This window comes from Molothrus ater, chromosome 12 (assembly GCF_012460135.2).
Source record: "Molothrus ater isolate BHLD 08-10-18 breed brown headed cowbird chromosome 12, BPBGC_Mater_1.1, whole genome shotgun sequence".
Taxonomy (NCBI): Eukaryota; Metazoa; Chordata; class Aves; order Passeriformes; family Icteridae; genus Molothrus; species Molothrus ater.
The window spans coordinates 1384366-1406011 of record NC_050489.2 but is presented as its reverse complement, the minus strand read 5'-3'; the positions used below and the strand labels follow the sequence as shown (position 1 = coordinate 1406011).

The window sequence follows — 21646 nt, the reverse complement described above, 5'->3', positions numbered from 1 at the left end:
CAAAGTATGGAAGGCAAAGGTAAGAGCAGGTAGTGGAGAGATCTCACAGCATCGAGGCTGGATTGTTGGAATTTTGATGTCCAGGGTCAGATCAATGTTCATTCCTGATCCCTTGGGGTGGTACCCACCAAACAAAAGGTTCAGAGGCTTGCAGGCATTCCATTTAGCATGGGAACAGCTGTATCCCTCCCAGGGCAATGACTCCTCCTGCCAGCTCTAGCTCTGAGGGCCATGCAGAGCCCTCGGGTGCAGCCTCCCTGGCAGCAGTCAGGGCATTCTGAGGCCTGGGTGCTCTCAGTGCCCCTCTGGCTTTGCCCACCCGTGCTCCTGTGCTGTGTGGGCACCATGGACCTGAGCAGCAATCTGGCTCCAGGAAGGTGCTGCCCTACCCTCTGCTCCTTTGTTCCCCTTTCCAGGCACAGCCAGAGTGGCCATCAGGTGCCTGAGGCACAGCAAGGCATTGGCTCCTTCCTGCCCAGGCTTTACACACTTCATACCAGAGGGGGGATGTTCATTATTTTATTATTGGAGGCAGCAAATGAAGTGCATCTAGTTAAAGTAGCTTTCTTAAGCAGATCTTGCCAGTTTGAAATGGAAATTTTGCTCTAATCCTGCCCACATTAATGCAACTTCATTGAATTCAGGAAGTTCTTTCTGCTCTACAGGACATCACAATATAGCTTAGTTCTGAAGAGAACTGTGCACTGGTAGTCCCACTGAATTCAGTGAAAAAAATTTTTTAAAACCCAGAGTTTTTGTAAGTGATTGCAGAATGGCCCTGAGGGTTTTTTCAGCTAGCTTTTTATAGAGAGCTTATTTTATTTGTGTTCATGAGACCCCCAGCCCTGCTCTGGCTGAGCTGAGGTATAGTGAAAATACAGGGTGCATGGGACTGTTTGTTATTCTTTTCAAATGTTTCTAAAAACATCCTAGAATTAATTGATTTCTTAACTGGTTTGCACTCTTTGATTTTTACTTCTTTTTATAAAGAAAAACACAGGTGGTTTTTTGGGGTTTATGTCACGAGCAGTTTATTATGTATGACCTTGGGAGAGTACAGAAAACCAGTGGGGGTTTCATTCTTGGACCTGTCAAAGGAAGTGCTGAGTTGCCCTTCATTTGTGCTTTACCCTCTGGCTGCTGCCCTCAAGGGAATCCTTTCCCTGCAGCACTCAGACTGCTCTCACATTGATTTTCTGGGCAGTTTTAGGGGAATGATCCCACTAGTACAGAATGTGTTTTTCCCCTGCTGGTTTTGGTTGGTTTAGCTGGAACAAGCAAGGCTTCAACAGCACTTTGATCTCTTTGTACAGACATTTGTCAGGCACTTTGTGCAGGACAAGAACATTCAGTTATGTGGCTTTTCATCAATATCTGATGGTGCTGCTTTTGGAGGGTTGTGGTTTGCCTAAAACCCATTGCACTGGAAGAACCACACCCAGTCAGGAGCTGCAGCTCCTGTCCTGTGATTCCCATCTGATCAGCTGCTTCTTTCCTAAATCACTGCAACTTGATAACAGTAAGTGCACAGAGAGAGCATTTCCTAGTGAAGTACAAAGCTGGTACTAAAGCATGTGATTCAAGGAATGCCATTCTACTGCTCTGTTGTAAACCTTTAAAATTCCAGCTTAAAAGTAAGATTTTGTATGCTAAATAATTATCTTACTTCTTGCAGCTTCTTTGTAGGGGGATACCAACTATTCTTGATTAACTTCTGTTAAACTTTCAAAACTTTTACTTCTCTGAGTCCAAAAGAACAATTTCTTTGGAAATGGTTCTATGTTTGAAGCTCACTTATCTGCAGTTTGTTCTTAATTCTAATTTCACTATGGACATACATTTTGCACAGCACAGAAAATGTCACTTTGTGGTTTAGTACAGAATCTTACACCCAAAGGATGCCACTGGTACTTGTCAGGGCACAGCCCTGTGAACCCTGTTTGTTCCTAACACCCATTTCTCACACCACACCCAGAGCTGAAGGCAGTCTTGTCCCCTGCTGTTACCTTGAGCAAATTCTGTTTCTCCTACACTGCTGAAATCAGGGGAAGACAGAATTTCAACCGTTAGTTCTTCAAAAAGCAAATCTTTATGTTTTAGTTCCTGAGGTTTTTCTAGTCTAATCCATGTGTGCTCCTCTGATTTTTTTCTGGGAAGAAAGTCAATTACAAACAATTAATACAAAATTAGTTTCAGCTAATATTTTAACTGTACATGAAAGGCATTTTTTAGCATTTAGAACTGAGCTCCATATTAGCCACTGTGAAGAAAATGAACTCTACCCCAGCCCAAACCAGCAGACATTCAGTGCTACTGAAAAAGCATCTTGAAGCAGTATTGAAGTGTCTTTCTAGGTAACAAGTGTCTCATAGAATCCCAGAATTTTTAGGGTTGGAAGGGAGCTCTGGAGGTCACCCAGTCCAAGCCCTGCCCAGGCAGGGTCACCTAGAGCAGGTGACACAGGAACATGTCCAGATAGGTTTGGAATGTCCCAGAGACGGAGATTCCACAGCCTCCCTGGGCATCAGCTCCAGGGCTTTGCCCCCTCCAGGAAAACAAATTCTTCCTCATGTTGGGGTGAATTTTTTTGTGTTTTAGCTTATGGCCATTGCTCTTTGTCCTGCTGCTGGGCACCAGGCTCTGACACCTCCTGGAGGAATTTGTATAAACAGCACTGCAGACTGCCTAGGCACAGCAGCAGTGTCCTTTCCTAAATGAGTTCAGAGCTGTGTGTGACAAAGGCCCTCAGTGCTGGGATCCCAGCTTCCAGCTGATCCAACACTCCTGAGCTTTCCACACAGCACTCCCACCTGCAGGATATCCCTGATCCTGCCTCTGCTGCTCACTGGGATCCTTCCCTGAGCAGATTTTTTTTTCCTGCCATTAAAATGGTGAAGAATGAGATTTTTTTCTCTTCATTTTAGTGAGATGAACTGGCCTGCAGAAAAATTCTGTGCAGAATTAAGTGTCAGGAGCAGGGGCAAGGGAAATGGCAGCTGTAGCTGGACCTCTCTCTGCTGCTGGCAGTGAACAGTTACAGTGCTCAAGGCTTCTCTTAGAAATTGTGGTGGTGGCCACAAAATACTTTGGTAACAAATGGTTATATATTGGTTAGATATAAAACCTATGACACAGGTCAATGCCTCCACAAAAGCAAGTGTTCACAGAGCTGTTTCCCTCTTTAAAGCTAAAGGAATGTTATCAAACTTTCTAAAACTGGTTTCATCTGAAGTCAGGAGGAAGATTAGCTCAGACACAGCTTCAAAGGAATGCAGAGAGTTAAGGAGTACAGTCCAGTAAGGCATTTCTAAACTTCTTCCAGTTTAGCAGAATTTACCTTGTACTGGAAGAGTATTCCAGGAATAGGTCTGCGAAGGGAAAAACGAGAAGTAGGATGCCCAGCTGAAGAAACCTGTCTGGCATTAGGAACAGCCAGAAGGAATCTGATGAATTAAATTGATATAAATTTATATTAGTTTGGCTACCCTTTAAAAAGGTGACCATTCAGGTTTCCTTGCGAAAGGAACTATTAGGAATTTGTGTAACTCCTGCTATTTACTGTCCCAAGGCAGGGATGTGCTTTGGGTTTTTTAGAACTGTTGTGACAAAGTGAATCATCTCCCTGACAACAGGATCAAGGCCCCAGGTGAGAGGACAGTCCCCCAGGGGATGACAATAAAGCACTGCAGCCTCAGGAGTGGTGGCTCAGTGCTGCCTGCTCCGTTCTGTCAATGATGACATAAGGCTCCTGGCTGTCAGTCTCTTGGGAATTGCCCTGCTCCAGCTTCCCTTCCCTGCCTCCAGCAGAGCCACCTGCAGGCTGCCCCAGGCCCCTCCTGCCCCCGTGTGAGGGCTGCACATCGATGCTCTGGGGGGGGATGTAGGTGAGGTTGGGGGGCTCTCTGACATGCCTGAAGCACTCAGAAGCTGGGTGTCCCTTAGCAGGATCCATGAACAGTCTCCTGCTGTCAGAACCAGCAGTGGCATCCTCTGTGTGCCCAGCAGTACAGCACAGACCTGAAGGTGGCTCAGGGTGTGACGCTGCTCTCTTGTGCAGGTCAGCATCAGTCAGGTACGCGTGTTTTATTTGGGAGCAATTGAATTCTCTAACGTGCCTGTCACTTGTTCCTGCATAGGCCACTGCCTCAGGCTGGCCACTTTCCTCTACTGGATACATAAGTTCTTCCTGAGCATCCTTGATCTGTAGTTCTGTGAAGGTTAAAGACAGCTCACAAATGTCCTCTTCCCTGGGGACGCTGCAGTTCTGGGCAGAGGCAAAGTCCTTGTAGGGCAGAGACTTGAGCTCAGTGGGCTCATCACCAGGGGCTGGGTCTATGCAATTTATAGCATCATTAATTTCTGCTTCAATTGATCCTTCTGGGACTCCTGGAGCTTCAAACTCCAAGGTGGTTTTGCTGTCACAGGAGCTGTCAGCAAACATGGCAAAGGCTGGGGGCCCGCTGGCTCCCGGGGACAGAGGCGCAGGCCCCAGCGCTCGTGCAGGCCCTGCCAGGGCACACTCCCCACCCAGCCTGGCTCGGGGCTCCTTTCCCAAAGCCTGTGGAGAGAGGCTCTCACTGAAGATGGGTGTTTGTGCAATGACAATGTCACTGTATTGGGTCAGGAAGTCCTCGCTGTCCGAGCCCTTGCCCGGCAGGTGTGCGGTGTCGATGCTTTGCCTCTGGTGCTGCTGGAGGCTGCTGGGGGATGCAGCAGCTGCTGACTGAGCCACGTCCCCTGTGATCCTCACATTCCCAGCAGCTCCAAAGGATGCAGCACAGGGAACTGAGCCCTTCTGCTGGGGGGCAAGGCACAAAGGTGTCTCACTGCTCCCTTCATTTCCCAGACTTTCAGTGTCTCCTCTCTGGGGTGTCTGATGCTCCTCATCCTCCTCTCCTCGATGCCGATGTGTTTGTGTTCCCTGCTGCAGGCTCTTCTCCAAACTGCCAAGTGCTTCTTCATTTGTCATCTCCAGGATGGCCTCGCACTCGATTCTTGCTAGGAATATCTCAAATGCAGTCTGCTTTGTTTCCTCGTTGTTTCTCTTTTTGACAAGTGAAAACTCTGTTGCTGTAGTTGCAACATAGCCTATTTTCTCCAGCACTGCTTTCACAATGTCCTCTGGGAGCACTGGCTGGATGTAGTAGACAAAATTCCCAGTGAAGGTCTGGAACAGAACACAACATGGAAAAGCTGGTGAGCACTGGGGCAAAGGGTGCAGGGAAATGTGAAACAGCTGATTTCCTAAAGATCAAAAATACTTCAAGACTTGCTTACAGCTTTCAAAAAGCTGTGTTCTACCAGTCAGAGTTTTGAATTGCAGTGAGTGAGCCTTTTCTAACAGCTCTGTGCTGGCAGCCTCTCCAGCATTGGGGCTTTGCTACAGCTCATCAGTTCCAGTGAAGTTGTGCCAGTTTAAACCTGCTGGGGTCTTGGCTAAGAGTAATAGTATTCAAAAATAAAGAAATAATAAGGAAATCATTTTAGTCAAACTAGAGAAACTCAGAAATAAACCTTTTGTGTTCTACTGAACCTAAGCTTTGAAACAAACAGAGATTCATGGAATGAATCACTGAGGTATTTTCCTAAAGAAACAGACAGGATGCACTCACTGTGAATCCCATTTCTGAACTGGGGACAAGTCTGTAACATTTTCTTTTTCCATGGTTCAGACTTCTGCTGTGAACTTTGCTACCCTTGAATTAAACTGCCATTTTTTAAAAGCAGCTTTCTGGAGAGAGACTATTCTAACAGAAGTATTGTTCAAACACCTCTCTTTGCACAAGCTGTCTCCAAAACACCAATAAAATGCTGCTGCTGTGCAACAACTTAAAAAACTGTTCAATGTTTGCTTGGTTTTAGAGCTACCCCAGGCACGAGGCCTAGACTGTAACATGGAAGTGGTTTTTGGTTTTGTGTGAAACCCTGTGACAGGAGAGACTGTTCTGAGCTGGGCATGACAGTCAGAACAACTCCTGGCCAGTCAGAACGGAACACAGGTGGGAATGCAAAGCCAGGCTTTCCAGGAGCGGGGTACCTTGTTTTCAGGCTGCTCAGCTTGAGCCAGACCAAGGCTGACCCCTGAGCATTGGTGTCACAAGCAGGAGATTCAGGAGAACAAAACTGGCCCTCAGAATGGCCACAGTGTAATCCTCAGATAAATCTGTTAACAGTGCCCTGCACTCCCCACCTTCTGTTCCTTCTGGAGGGGGGGCAGCTGCAGGCACTGCAGGGACACCAGAGAAGGTGAGGGGCAGGACGTGGGAAATACTATTCCATGTATTTCAGTAGCTTTTAGTCAAATCTCTACATGCACAAGGTATTGGTTGTTCTCCAACTTGTGCTTTGCAGTAGAATTATTTCAGGCCTGCAGCAGGCTGTCTTACACTTTGGGTTGCCCACAGTGGTCTTCAAAGTTTAATTTTAATGCAGCCTAGGATCCTTGTGCTAAGAAAAGCTGGACCCACTAAATGTAGACCTGACTATCTTATGCTTTGCCCTGTTTTAGGGAGATGAATGAAAAGAACAGGAATTTACAGCTGTTTGAAAATCCACAGGTGAGACCTAAGTGCAGGAAGAATTAAAGAAATGGCTTTTTCTCACCAGCACCTGTTGCCAAAGCAAGGGCAGTAAGTTTGCATTTGGGTGTCCGGGGAGTTTGTTTAAAAATGGGATGTGTGAAGATGGCTGTGTCCTCTGGGCAATGAGACGTGCTCAGTGTGCTGGGGAAGTGGGGTAACCGTGACCACCCTGCTGCAAAATCCAGCAGCATTTCCTCTTTCCAAGGGGCTGTCCCTGCCCGCCGCACCAGCTGCAGCCTGAGCGGGGATCAGGGACCGGAGAGGCACTGGCTCACCTGGCCTGCGACACCGAGCCAAAACACCCCTGCTTACAGGCACATTCTGCTCACAGCTTAACGTGATCAAAGGAAAGCCTTGTGGGGTAGTTTCTACCTTCCCTGCTGCCTCACCACAACGAGGGGCTCCGCTCCCGACCCCCGGAGCTGCTCAGCACTCAGGGCCTCAGCGAGGACACGGCCAGTGAAGGCCAATGCACACGTCTGAGCAGCCTTGCACCGTGCTGGGCACCCTGTCCCGAGCTGGATGCGCCCCTGACCCCGAGCTGGATTTGCCCTGGCCCCGCTCCCTGCCCCGAGCTGGATTTGCCCTGGCCCCGCTCCCTGCCCCGAGCTGGATGTGCCCCTGACCCCGCTCCCACGTCCCGGTGCCTCTGCCAAGCCCCGGCCCGGGGAAGCGGCCTCGTGGCCCCGGGGGGCGGGCGGCAGCGCGGTACCTTGAGGGAGCGGATCTCCCGGCGCCAAGGGCACAGCAGGAGGTTGACGCAGAGCAGCTCCAGCAGCTCCAGCGCCTTGAGCAGGTCGCGCAGGGCGCGGCCGCCCCGCGCCCTCCGGCAGCGCTCGGCCACGCCGCGCACGTCCAGGGCCCCGCGGCGCCCCGGGCCCAGCAGCCGCCGCGCCCGGGCCTTGAGCGCGGGATCGGCGCAGGCCGCGAGCTGTCCCTGCGCCGCGCGGGCCGCCAGGTGCGACACGTACTCCCTCAGCAGCGCCGGCTCCGCCATGGCGCCGGGCCCGCCCCGCGGCCCGCCCCGCGGCCCGCCCCGCGCCGCCATTGGCCGGCACCGCTCGCACCCCGGGCGTCCATTGGTTCTTCCGCTTGTCAGTCAGGGAGGGGGGGCGGAGCCTCGCGAATCGAAAGTGAAAGGCGGGAGGGCGGTGAGGGCTCGGGCTGCGCGCGGCGCGGGGCGGGGCTTGTTGCGACAGGGGCGGTGAGGGCGCGGGGATGTCCCGGGGATGTCTCGGGTGTCCCGGGATGTCTCGGGTGTCCCGGGATGTCGGTGGCTCTCTGGTGCGCAGCGCCAAGTCTCGGTGTTTCTGTACGCTAACCTGGTTTGCACGAAGCAGGGAGCTCCTGGTGACCCACCAAAAGCTCCCTGGTCATCAAAAATTTACACTGTTTGCATATTTTAACAGAGGTATCAGCAGTCATTGGTCACAAATGGTATAACTTGTGTGTTGATTAGCCCTCAGACCCCTCGCTGCTGGTGACATCTGGCTGCGAGAGGTTTGTGCCTGCCCTGGGGTGAGAACTGCCCTGCACTGGGGTTAAATGAGATCTGTGCCTGCCCTGGGCTGAGAACTGCCCTGCACTGGGGTTAAATGAGATCTGTGCCCACTCTGGGCTGAGAACTGCCCTGCACTGGGGTTAAATGAGATCTGTGCCTGCCCTGGGGTGAGAACTGCCCTGCACTGGGGTTAAATGAGATCTGTGCCCACTCTGGGCTGAGAACTGCCCTGCACTGGGGTTAAATGAGATCTGTGCCTGCCCTGGGGTGAGAACTGCCCTGCACTGGGGTTAAATGAGATCTGTGCCTGCCCTGGGGTGAGAACTGCCCTGCACTGGGGTTAAATGAGATCTGTGCCTGCCCTGGGGTGAGAACTGCCCCGGCCTGGGGTTAAATGAGATCTGTGCCCGCTCTGGGCTGAGAACTGCCCTGCACTGGGGTTAAAGGGAGGCTGGATCCAGCAGCTGGAAAACACACTTGTGATCCAGGTGCTTTTCTAACCTTGATTTTTGGAATCTGAATTTTCAAGTCACCACCTGTGGCCATCATGATGTTATGCTCCTGTGTGACTTCACAAATTGATATATAGTCTCTCCTATGATGATTGTTATTTTATTTCACAGAAGTCTATGGCCATAATTTCATGTAGAAATTATTTCTGTAGGGTAAGGAAGGGAATAATTTGTCAGACTGTACCAAGACCACATAGATCAGTTGGATGTGGTTTCCATTCAGGAAATACATCTTTACTCACCTTGCTGTGCTAAAAAATGATCTGTTTGAATATTTCTGGGATGATTGGCCCATTATTTCTATTTTGCCATTTTCATATTTTCCCTTGGTGATACGTTGCCATTTTCAGTCTCCTGACTTCAGTAATTTGGCTCTGCCCCTCTTGAGCTTCGACACTGACTTGTCCCCCAGAGCAGGAGGGACCTGACTGCTCCAGTGCTTGTTCCTGTGGCCTCTGACAAAGGTAAAATCCAAATGTAAGTGACTGAAGCACAGAGCTGCTTCCTCAGCAGTTGCTCAGTCATGGGTGGTCCCAGAGATGTAAAATAAAAAGCATGGAAGCCAACCCAAACACGTGTGTGTTCTTTACTAAAAGTTCTGTATAAGATCAGTATACTAAAAATTGAAGCAGAAGAGGGGACTGCAGAAATACAGGGTTGTTATCATGTAGCAAGAAATAGGATGTCCAGTTTTCTTTCTGATTTCACCCATGTAATAAAGCAAAGGCCTGTGTTAAGCCTGGGTTTTAGCACTAGTATTAGAATTATGCAAGGGTTTAGCATAATATCTGATAGAAGGAGATGAATTTATGAATTTCTCAAGAGTAACATCATTCTGTCAACTTTGCTGAGATTTATCCAAGATCTGCAATCTTTTCAAGAAATGAAAGCATGTCCTTACTGCATCATTACAAGGAATTTCAACACCAGCAGTAGTGGCATTGGAAGCTCTTGGAGCAGCTTCAGAGCTGCAAATGTCTCTCTCTAGTGTTTTACAGCTAATTTTTTTCTGTCTAGTGCTGTCTGTCTGGATTTTTAATCTTCCCCCCCCCCCCCAGATTTGTTGGATTTCACTCAGTTGAAAAGATTAATAAGAGCAGAAAATGCTAAAGCACTCCTGCAAGTGATGGTGGTGGTAAGATACCACAGAAGGAAGCACACTCTTCAATTCACAGTTTGTTATTTAATTATATATGTTTGTAATGAATCACAAAACCCAGGTATTCAGTGGGAACTCAGAAAAATGCTACAGTTGGATGTGGATGTTCATATCTGTGTGACAGCACAGCTGAGGTTATTTAGATTATTCTGTGATAACAGGATGACAGGAATTTATGGAAGGGTCCACGCCACCAGAGGGAGCAGGCAGATGTGTGTCAGAAATGCTGCCATACCAGAGCACAATGCCAGGGACATTTCACTGTTACTGAGGGAAGAAAGAAAGACTTGGATTAGTTTTCTACAATTTTACCAATGCATTGCTAACATCAGGTAATATGTAAATCTCCCATTCTCATCAGAAGTCTACTTAAAGTCAGCTTGTTTTGTAAATCACAGATACAGAGTTGGTGGAAGGGCAGGAAATCCCTGTTAAAAAGGTGAAAAGCCAAACCAAAGAGTTTCCCACCGTGCAGAGAAACTGAGCATCAGTAACAGGACTTGTCTGCCACGTGTGAAAAGCCCTCTGTGTCTGTCTGCAGAAGAGCCTGCAGCTTGGTCATGTTACTTGGAAGAGCCTCACTTTCAGGGGAAAGATCCCCTTTCTCTTCTGCTCTGGGTTCATTAGACTGCCCAGCCCTCCCCAGGAGCAGCCCGAGGGGAGCAGGTCCCAGAGCCTGGCCCTGTTCCAGGGCAGGAGCAGCCCTGCAGGAGCTGCAGGCAGAGCCTGTTCCAGGGCAGGGGCTGCAGGCAGAGCCTGTTCCAGGGCAGGAGCAGCCCTGCAGGAGCTGCAGACAGAGCCTGTTCCAGGGCAGGAGCAGCTGTGCAGGGGCTGCAGGCAGAGCCTGTTCCAGGGCAGGAGCTGCAGGCAGAGCCTGTTCCAGGGCAGGAGCTGCAGGCAGAGCCTGTTCCAGGGCAGGAGCAGCTGTGCAGGAGCTGCAGGCAGAGCCAGCCCTGGGCAGGAGCAGCCCTGCAGGGGCTGCAGGCAGAGCCTGTTCCAGGGCAGGAGCAGCTGTGCAGGAGCTGCAGGCAGAGCCAGCCCTGGGCAGGAGCAGCCCTGCAGGGGCTGCAGGCAGAGCCTGTTCCAGGGCAGGAGCTGCAGGCAGAGCCAGCCCTGGGCAGGAGCAGCCCTGCAGGGGCTGCAGGCAGAGCCTGTTCCAGGGCAGGAGCTGCAGGCAGAGCCTGTTCCAGGGCAGGGGCTGCAGGCAGAGCCTGTTCCAGGGCAGGAGCAGCTGTGCAGGGGCTGCAGGCAGAGCCTGTTCCAGGGCAAGAGCAGCTGTGCAGGAGCTGCAGGCAGAGCCTGTTCCAGGGCAGGAGCAGCTGTGCAGGGGCTGCAGGCAGAGCCAGCCCTGGAAGCCAATCCCATTCTGCACAGAGCACCCTGTGCTTCCCTCTCTGCCGACTGCCCTGCCTGTGAACCTCCCTGGGGCACTTCTGTGCATCTCTGCCCCCCCTGAGCTGGGGAAGAGGGTTGTTTCTCTCATTGCAGGGTGCTGTGCATGCCACCAAACTGTTGAAATGAAAACTTTAAGGAGAGGAGCTGTTCTCCCTGTTAAAAACACAAATGAGAAATAGAGCCTTACCTTCTAGCAATGCCTGCCAGCAGTTCTGCAGTGCAAAATGGTGAATTTTTGTTCTTTTGGGTATAGTATACTGAGAATATTGAAAATCTTGCTGAACTGCAAAAGAATTGTCTCATTTTAGCAACATACATATTTACTGTCATCTACTTAGCAAAAAATGCAAGCTTACCTTATATCTCATCATGTGCATATGACTCAGTAATGGTATAATTTATATAGCAGTAAGAACCATATAATTACTTCCCATCTCAGTATTAATTATAATTGTGTCAATCTTTGGAGTGTTGAATGATGATTACAGTTGAAAATTATTTAGTATTTACAGAAAATCCAAGTGCAATTTTAATAATTTGGATGCTGCTTCCTTTTAAACACCATTATATATTCACTATACTCAGCTTTACATATCCTTTAGTGGGGATAGAAAATGAAGTCCATTTTCTCTGTGTAAAAAACTTTTTTTTTTTTTTTTTTGTATGTTAGTGAAAATGCCTCTAAGAAATTTCCTGGAGATGAGCCTGTGATAACTCTGCTCCCCTGCCACAGCTCCTTGGCTCCTGTCCCTGGTCCCAGATGGAGCCCAGGCTTGTGGGTGCCCCAGGGGCTGGCTGGAGCTCCATCCCTGCTGTTGATGTGCTGGCAGCCAGTTCTGCTTCCTGCTAGCACCCAGACTCACCCTGGGGTTTTCCATTAGACACAGAACTTAAAAGTTACTTTAAAATGTAGAGTGCATTTCCTGTAGTAACACATTTCAAAACAACACAGCAAAGAAGTTTTCCAGGGGAAAGTCCCAAGGAAAGCACAGGGTTGAGCTCTCCTTGCTCTCTTGTGGGTTGTGTGTCCTAGGCCAGACACAGAGAAGCTTTCAGACTATGGGACTATTTCAGATGAGGAATGGGACTATTTCAGATGAAGAATAGGACTATTTCAGATGAGGAATGGGACTTTCCAGGCAGAGGTGAACAACAGGATCCCAACTCTGTTTTGTTTCAGGCAATAGATGAACACCTCCTTGGCCGCCTGCTGTTGGATGTCAGGACTGGCCTCTAGTGTGAATTTTGCAGCATTTTTTTTGGCTGGGCCATACAAAGGAATGGGGGAAGCAGATCCTCCTGTCCCGCCCGTGGATCGTGCCCAGCTCGGGGTGAGCAGACCGAGGCCCGGGGGATGCGCTGCCTTTCACACGCAGCCCAGCCCCAGGAGCTGGGCCCAGCCGGCGCCTGGGGCTTGGCCAGCGGCTCCTGGGAGGGGAAAAGGAGCAAGGGGTGCCCATGAGGGGCTGGGTCCCCGCTGTCCTGCCCGCCCCAGAGCCAGTGCCCGTTCTGGGAGCCGCTCGGTGCCACACTCGGTCCCCTCTGGCCGGGCTGGTGCAGGGGAGGCTCTGGCGAGTGCGGCCCCGGCCGGCCCTGGGGACAAGGCCCTGCTGTGCCTGAGCTGAGCTCCGGCCCTGCTGTGCCCCGGCCCTGCTGTGCCTGAGCTGAGCTCCCACTGCCCCGGCCCTGCTGTGCCCTGGCCCTGCTGTGCCTGAGCTGAGCTCCCACTGCCTCGGCCCTGCCGTGCCCCGGCCCTGCCGTGCCCCGGCCCTGCCGTGCCCCGGCCCTGCCGTGCCCCGGCCCTGCCGTGCCCCGGCCCTGCCGTGCCCCGGCCCTGCCGTGCCCCGGCCCTGCCGTGCCCCGGCCCTGCCGTGCCCCGGCCCTGCCGTGCCCCGGCCCTGCCGTGCCCCGGCCCTGCCGTGCCCCGGCCCTGCCGTGCCCCGGCCCTGCCGTGCCCCGGCCCTGCCGTGCCCCGGCCCTGCCGTGCCCCGGCCCTGCCGTGCCCCGGCCCTGCCGTGCCTGAGCTGAGCTCCCACTGCTCTGGCACACCGCCGGGGACCCTCGGACTGCCAGCCCAGTGTCCTGGCCTCACTCGCTGGGTTCCTTTTCCTGGTCCCTTCTCTACAGCTGGGAACGCTCCGAAGCCCCTGAGGCTCTGTTACTGAGCCCAGCCCGGCGTCTCTGCACGGCGCTCACACAGCTCCCAGAGGTCACCCGGGAACAGCCGCGCTCCTCACGGGAAAAGAGCCGGGATTGTGCCTGGAAGTGCAGCCGTGTGCGGGAGCCGTGTGCGGGGCCAGCCTGCAGCACCCTCGGGGATCGCTGTGCCTTCCCCGGCTGCAGCGAGGCCGAGAAGGACGCGCAGCTCCCGCCTGCCCAGCTGTGCTGCACCCTGGGGACCCAGCGCCACCTCTCCTCCACCCGTGCGTGGTGTCTTTTGAGGAAGACTTGCAACAGACTTTGCAATGGCCTGGAAAGCCTGGTACCGAAGGAATAATGTGAATAGTAAAATAATATTTTTTTTCTTTTGTTTCTACATGGTACTGATAAGCTTTTTTTATGCGCAGTGCTTTGCCTACTGAAACACACAGACAAAGAGTTATTTAAAAATGCTTTGTTGTCAATACACTGAATGAGCTGTACTAGAGACACCTACAATGACAACAAAATGCTCTTCTTTTTCCATCTGCTCTAAAACATGCAAAGTATCATAAAATCAACAAGTAGGCTCGACTGGATAACATTTATCTTCATTATGAGTGGCTAATTTCAATGGGTTCTGCAATGCTTCAGAGAGGTCAGATGCACTGCTTGTCTGTGCTGCTCTTTTATGCTGTGTGATGCCATGGAACACTTTGAAGCACAAACAGGGAAATTTACGTAAACTTGCAAAATTCACTGTAAAAAAAAATCCCATTGGGATTCACAGGGATCCCATTGTATCCCTGTTTAAAGATATAAAATTGGTAAAACTTCCAGAGGTTTTATTCTTGTGTTGGTCTGAGTTCTTCAGAAGAACCGAAGGAAAGAGCCGCCCTCACCGCGGCGCTCCGGGGCCCGGTGGCCAGCGGAGGTGTCCCGTTGGAGCGGGCGGTGCTCACACGCCGCTGTCCCGCACGGCGGAGCCGCCCCCGCACCGGGAGATGACGGCCAGGGCCGAGCCGGGCTCCCGCAGCCTCCCTGCGGCACGGGCTGCCTCCTCCTCCTGCCTGCTACAGATGTGTCCAGGCATTTCATTTCTTTGGCAAGGGTCCGTCAGGGAATATGGGGGGGGATCATCTGTGGGAATATATATTTGTGTTGCTCCTGGCCCCACACATTCATCGTAGCTGAAAGAAAAAGAGAAATATTCATGAAATTCCTGGAAAAAAAATGCCACAGTACATTACTTCAGCATAACAGAGGCAAGTAAAGTGAGAAGAAAACGAGTGTCTGGTGTTTTGTTCCTCGGCCCACATCCTTGCTGACCCTGCCATGTCAGACACTCAAGAATATGGCACATAACCCCCCCGAGATAATCCCAGAGGTGCAGTCACCAGAAGCGCAGTGCAGGCAGGGCTCATCCCCGCTCTCACCTGCCTGTGAGAGGCAGGTTAGAAAGGCCTGGGGGCAGAGGAGGTGGTGCTGCTGTTTCAGCGGTGAAACGAGGCACGGAGAGCTGGTGATGCGGTCTCCAGCAGCCATCTCTGTGCTGCCCTGGCTGCCGCGTCTGGAGCTCAGCCAGCAGCCCTGGGAGGGAGGTGAGCGCTGCCAGGGCTGAGCGGCATCGCCTGCACGCACTGGGGCCGCTCACTGTGGGACGGGCACAGTGCCCCTTGTGTTCCTCCCAAAGAGCAGAACGGGCCAGGTGCTTTGGGGGTTCCATGGGGTGCACCAGGCTCTGGTGCCACACTGGCTTCTGTCTGTGCCACCGGGCTCAGCCAGGGAAATGCTCCCTCCTCACTCTGCTCTGTGCTCCCTGGCTACAGGAGAAATGGGCCCTAAAGAGTCACAACATCATGATCTCAAATGTTAGACCTGCTTTGTGTTGTTTACCCATTCCAGCATCATTTTAACTCCAATCCTGAAGAAGGAAATGTCTTCTATAAAAAAAAAACAACAAACCCCCCCCAAAAAAACCACAAAAACAAAACAAAACAAAACAAAACCCCAAACAAACAAACAAAAAAACCCCACCCAAAACCACCCAAAACAAAACAAACAAAAACCCTTTCTCTACTGAGTTAACCTGAAAAACATTTCTGCTGGAGCCAGACAAATTAAGAACCTATTTCCTCAGCCACACTAACTGCAGAGCAATTAAGATCTGGGATATTTCCTGAAAATTGGGATGTTGAGCATGTGTTTTCTCAGCAGACTGCAGGCACACACTGTGCCCCTGTACCTCTGTTACTGCCAGGCTAAGCCAAGCTCCCAAACCCCAGTCTGGGTGATGGAAATGGTCCTTGGGGGAGGGAGAGGTAAGAAAGTGAAATCAGAGTGCTACGTAACTGAACTCAAATATCCATGGGTGGTTTGATTTTTACCTCCATTTCATCTTACTTTTATATTCATCAGGACAATGGCTTTAAATTCACACTAGAAAATTTCAATTTCCCCATCAGAAAATAATATTTAAGAACACGAGTCTGTTCTGAAATCCCTGAATAGGGCTGCTAGATATTTCAGAAAAGTCCCAGCATGTTAGGAAGTAGAATTGGGGTTTTTTTTACAGCATGTAGAAAAGATGTCACTCCAGCCTCTACTGAACACACTGAAGCTTTCAAACATACATGGTAGTCTTTGAAAAGTTCTTAGACCTCCATCAGAGACTGAGGACCTGATGTCCTCCACTCTCCTTGAGCTCCATGAGGGTAAAGAAACAGCCACTTCTTGCAGGATTCCTATGAGCTGCATCTTTACTTCATTTACATTTTGCTGACCCAAAGCCCGGTGAATTTATTTAAAATCTCTCCTCAGGTTTTGACTGATTTAATCAGGCTAACAGAGAGCACTTACTGGGCCCGTTAGCACAGGGGAAAAGTTTCCATTCAGAAAAGCCCTCAGCAAGGGGAGTTTCAAGGGGGAAAATTTGGAATCCTTCTACCAAGGAAGGAAAAGGGAAGAAACTTCTCTGTCTCCTTGCTTCTGGGAAATCTGCCACTGACCTAAAGGAGAAATGGGCACAGTGGGAACTGTTTCTTGCTGCTGTTACCTGATCATCTGCAGATGATTCCTCTGCCTTGGGTTTAATTTAATGCCTTTCCTGGAGCACAGCTCAGCTTTGTAGAACTGAACTGCTGGCTGGGATAAACAGGGAAAGGATCCCTTAGGAAGGAGACCTTGAAGGGTCAAGTAAATGGTGGGAGTTATGATATTAAGGAGTTGGATATTAAGGAGTTATGATATTAAGAAGTTGTTTAGTTCCAAATATCAATGTATTGGTGTTGGGGCATTTTGTCCTTCATACATATGATGGATAAAAAGAATTATCTTATTTTCTCCAAAAGCAAGTAATGTTCTTTCCCCTCATTTTTGGCAATTAGATCACATTTTAAAAAGTGAGTAAGGTAGTAAAAAACACATGCCAGACTTTCAATTAAACAGCTTTTTGGCAGCTTCACAGCTGTGCCTGCAGATTGTTGTGGCCATGGAGAGAATGACAAATAATTCAAATAGTTGTGGGTTTTGTTTTTTTGTAATAACTTTTTGTATTTCATTATCAGTTTATGATCTTGATGTTCATTTCCTGTGTTCTTTTCTGTGCATGGGATCTTTGCTTGTAGAGCTGACATTGCAAACAGCTCCTGCTCTGCTTCTGCAGATAAGGTTCCTAGCACTCTCTGGTGAGGGCAGAGTGGACATGAATTAAGGTCTTAAAATAGACTTCAACTTTGTATTTTTTCTTTGTTTCCAAGTGTTTTGTGGGTTTTTTAAAATGTATTTTTGTGGGTTTTTTTTTTTGGGGGGGGGGGGTGTTTTTATTTGTTTGTTTGTTTGGTAGTGTGATTTTGCCCCCTCTGTTTAACAGCTTTAGTACTTTGGTTGTGCTTTCTGACTGCTGTTATAGAGGCATTCCTGTAGGATAAATAATGCATTATCAACTGTACAAGCATGAATTCTATTTTACAGTCTCTCTTTCAAGGAGACTTTAATATGTAAACTTATATGACTTTACAAGATCTTTTTGATTAGAGAATTTAAGCAAGTATTATAAGAAATAATACTGAGTTGGACAAGCATCCACTGTATGGTTGTGGTTGGAAAACCATTCCTCAAAAGATTTGAAGGATTACTTAGAAAAAATTTCAATAGCAATAATTTCTTTCAGGTGATTAGCAAGTATTGGTGTGAGTGATGCTGGACTAAAACCTTACTGTCATTTTAAAATAAATAAAAGACCTTGATCCCCAATCTGGAGCTAAACAGGCAAAAAGGTTTGGAGGTGGTGGTGGTGGGGAGGTTGGGAGGTTTGTTTTGGTTTGGTTTTTTATTTTGTATTTAATGTGTGAGTCTTTTCTGGGCCAGATTTCTCCTGGATTGTCTGCCTCAGTCAGAAGCTCCCAGTTTAGCTGGGGGGGCACCAGGAGCACCAGGGAAGTGGAAATGGGGGAGACAAAGGAAGGGGGGAGGTCTGAGACTGCAGCTCACAAATCATCAGATGGCGACCTCAGGAACAGCTAAGGGAGTGATACCCACAAAAGGGTGTGTAATATATGTGTGTACATGCATATGTGGGTGTACAGGTATATTTATATGTGTGTATAGATTCATTTACATATATATGTTTTGCAACTGAAAATGCAGGACCATGAAGTGGAAAAACAAAAATACTTGTTCATCTTTTACAAAACCCACCACAATAGTTCTATTTTATCTGACAAATTCATTTCTGGGAAGATATTGGACATGTACAAAGTAGCTCAGGCTTGAAGTTCACTACAGCAGTCACAGGAAAATCCTTTTAGACAGGAAAGCAAATGCTTTTGGAAAGTGTTGTGTTACCATAACATAAATAATGGAGCACAGGGACTCATTACACTGCATCTTGTGGATACCAGCCCTGAAAAAATCCTTGGCTGCAGTACTTGTAGTGAATCCACTTTAATCCTCTGCTTTGTAAAACTTGTATTGTCTGGAGGTGCAGTATCAGCAGGCAGTGATGAGAAGGAAGGGGTTACTGCCCTTGAAATGTGCTGCTGTCTGCATGGTTTGGGCCTTGTTTTTGTTACAATTCCTGCACTGCTGTGTTCAGACACACTACTGGGTTTTTAAAGGAATAATTTCCCTGGGAAAAGCAAGGGAGGCTGATGTCCTACTGCAGGTAAATGGGATCTGCAGGGAGAGGAATGATGCTCAAAAATGGCAGCAGCTCTCCAGGATGACCTTGCTGACTCAGAGCGTGGCAGGAGGGGCAAGAACTTTGGGAATTTGTTGGGTGTCGTTGCAGTGAGTATTAGGATGGGTTTATTGCCAGGGAAACCCCAAAGAGCTTCTTTAACTGGCTGTCATTCATAAATTAGGAGCCCCTCTCTGGGGCAGGAAGAAGGTTCTGCTGACAGAACTTTTTAAGATGCAAACAACAAGTGAAAAAAGGCAGAGCTGGGAATGAAGAATTCTTTGTGCTGTAGATGTCTCCTAGGTCACTTTGTTCTTTTGTTGTATGTTCTAACTCTGCTAAAAGTGCTCCTGTTGCACTGTTTCCATTTTGTGTTCTTTTGAAAATGGCAAACAGAGCCCCTGGATCTGGAACATCTGTGTGCTGGCAGGCTGGAGCTGGGATGAAACAGCACAAAGGATGTTTCCATGAAGATGTTACCTAACAGAAAAGCTGAAATCAGAACAATTGTGCTGTAACTCTCTAAAGAAGGTTCAGATGAAAAAATAATGATGAGTTTGATGCTCCTGTAGGCAGTTGAGCTGATGATGCTGAACTCTGCCTTCTGTGATGGCACAATTTGCTCCCAGCCAGGATGGTAGGAGAGCAGCCTGGAAATCTGCCCATGTGTCCTTTGAGGTGTGTTTTCCTAGAATACATATTTTCTTTGGTGATTTATTATTACCATGGGGAAATATATCAGTTCTGACAGAACTGCTTCTCTAATGACATTGTCATGAGCTAGGATATTTTCCTAGGTTTATTTTTGATATTGACACTTTCCATTTGAGATTCTAATTTTATGCATATTTATTTACATATTTATTTTAATGTTTTTAAATAGTAAAAAATGTAACCCAAGGTATTGTTCAAGTAAACATCTAAGGCCCAATTAACTTAACTTTTGAAGAGACAGGAAAGGTGGAATTTACGTTTTTTCTGTCTTTTTTTCTGTCCCTAGTTATTTCTGGAATTTCCAACTCCTTAGAACTACAATAGGGCTGTTTGTGTTAATGAGCACTGAAAGGCTGCATCTCTGTTCTGCACTCTGGTCAAGATAATCTTGAGGAAGTTACAACTTGGATGGATAAATATTCCAGAGGAAAAATGAAATGAAGTGTAAACTGTTTTCATGAAAACATAAATCAGATAACATTTTGAAGCAATATAATGCAGTTTCATCATAATTGGGCAGCTTCAAACAATTGAAATAAATGTTTTAAATAAAACAAGTCATTCTAGGATGAAGATTTCATATGATGCAATTCAGCCTGGCATTAATTTTATACATAGTAAAAGCTACTTGGCCATCAGCAGTGTTTGCTCTCTGGATTTCTGTAACCATTGCACAGTAAAGGATGCTGGGCACTGATTGAGTAACAAGAATCAGATAAATAAAAATTTGTAGCTTCCCAAGCCATGGAGTTAATCCACAAACAGGATTCTGAACACCACCACCAATTCTTGAATGTCAGCAGAACCTGCTGATGTTTGGGGAAATTTTCCATTTGACAAGTTTTAGGATCATATTCCAAGAAAGGGCTGTGCTGTAATTATTCCAGGAATGAATTCTGAGCAGGTGAAGGAAATACTGGCTGCCAATATGCAACTGGGAAATCAGAGAAAAATACTCTTTGTTTTTAAAGTACACTCATCAAATATTTGGCAGCTTTAAGTTGAGGTTGCTCTGCGTGGCACTGTAGATTTCTGGTTAGAAATCCTTGGTGCTTCCCTTCCATCAGATGTTGCTGCTTTCACTGCTGCAGGGTGGTTTTTATGCAGCAATAATTTGCACCTGCAGAGTGGAACTGGGGCAGGTGTAAAGAGAGGTTGATCAGAAGGTGCCCACACATCTTTTTGATGACAGAAAGCAAAGGGAATTTTGTGCCCCAGCCTCCCAACACACAGGCTGAGGTGTGAGAGCGTTTTTGACTACAAAGACAAGAAAAAAGAGAAAGGTGTGAATAATTAAGAGGAATACAAATGCCACAGAAAGAAACGCTCATAAATTGGCTGTAAACAAACTTAAGCTTGAAATAAGACGTTTGCCAAAATAATTAGGAATTTACTTGTTTCTTTCCCTGGTACTGATGAGGAATAGCACTGGGATGTGAAGGGAGGGGTTTTAGAGTGTTTGGAATTTGGAGTTAAAGGAATTGAGAGTTTTAGCTCATGTCATGATACCTTATGGAATTATAAACCTGTCATATTTCCAGTGGCATTTTTTACCTTACTAACTGAAAATCTTAGTGGGGGTAATGAAGTAAGAGCTGAACTTAACCCCAAAAGTCCCTCTCATGCTTTGCCAGCTGTCACTGTAATGTGGGAAAAGCTCCTCACCTGGTTTGCTCTCAGGAAAACAGCCTTGGCAAAGGAATACAGAACAATATAGCAAGATTTTATGTCAGTTCCCTGCAAGCCCAATTCTGCCTTTCAAGAAAATCCAGGAGGATGGCTTGGCTAACTTGCATCCTCAGGAGTGGGGGATGGGAAAGAATGTCTTAAAAAGAAAGTCCCTTAAGTAGGCTTTTAAAAATATATATTTAAAGGGAAATTAGTGTCTGACTTTAAGACAGGAGCATTTCCTTTTGCCATTTTAAAGTAATTTTTAAATTGATTTGTCCATTTAAACAATGCAGGCTGAACATGGTTATTGAGAATACTGGGATTTATCAAGCCTAAATAAGACAATTCTCTCTAGAACAGATCCTCTGTAGATTAGGCAGGGTGACCAGCTGAGGAACAGTGAGCCCACAAGCAAACCCTCACACAATGGGATTTAATATGAGTGCTGGGATAGAGGGGGCTGAGGGCTTTTTACTTCATGTGCCCTGTGGGGAACATTCAGTGTGAAGTTTGGAGAGGACTTCTGTGGCTTCCATTGGGACCATTCCTGAAGGTAAATCCCTGCATCTCCTGAGCACTCATTCCTCAGGGATGCTCTGTGTCAGACACTCATAAGTCTCAGATGAAAAGGCAATCACCTTGGCTGCCTAAAGCTCTGTACATGCCATTAATATCCAATCACTAAGGAGTGAAAAAGCCCTTATGCAGTGGAGTGAGATGCATTTTCCCTGGCCACAAGGTGAGAAGTTGATAAAATTCCTCTCCTGGTGTGAAATCTCCTCATTGCTTGGATTT

General features: G+C 48.2%; 2 protein-coding genes across 2 annotated transcripts in view; both read right to left on the bottom strand.

Moving 5' to 3' along the window:
• Nucleotides 1-1014: 1014 nt before the first annotated feature.
• LOC118691412 (uncharacterized) lies at nucleotides 1015-7629 on the bottom strand. The gene is made up of 2 exons (XM_036390577.1): nucleotides 7294-7629; nucleotides 1015-5167 (listed from the first exon to the last, which is right to left on the bottom strand). Exons 1-2 carry the CDS (start codon nucleotides 7627-7629, stop codon nucleotides 3692-3694), a joined length of 1812 nt encoding a protein of 603 aa, XP_036246470.1. The 3' UTR covers nucleotides 1015-3691.
• A 6118-nt stretch (nucleotides 7630-13747) lies between these two features.
• BEAN1 (brain expressed associated with NEDD4 1) overlaps nucleotides 13748-21646 on the bottom strand; it is a 53850-nt gene continuing 45951 nt past the window's right edge. Inside the window, exon 5 of the mRNA XM_036390054.2 lies at nucleotides 13748-14477. Within this exon, the coding sequence (XP_036245947.1) occupies nucleotides 14246-14477 (232 nt within the window). The 3' untranslated portion in view covers nucleotides 13748-14245. The remainder of the gene's footprint in view (nucleotides 14478-21646) is intronic.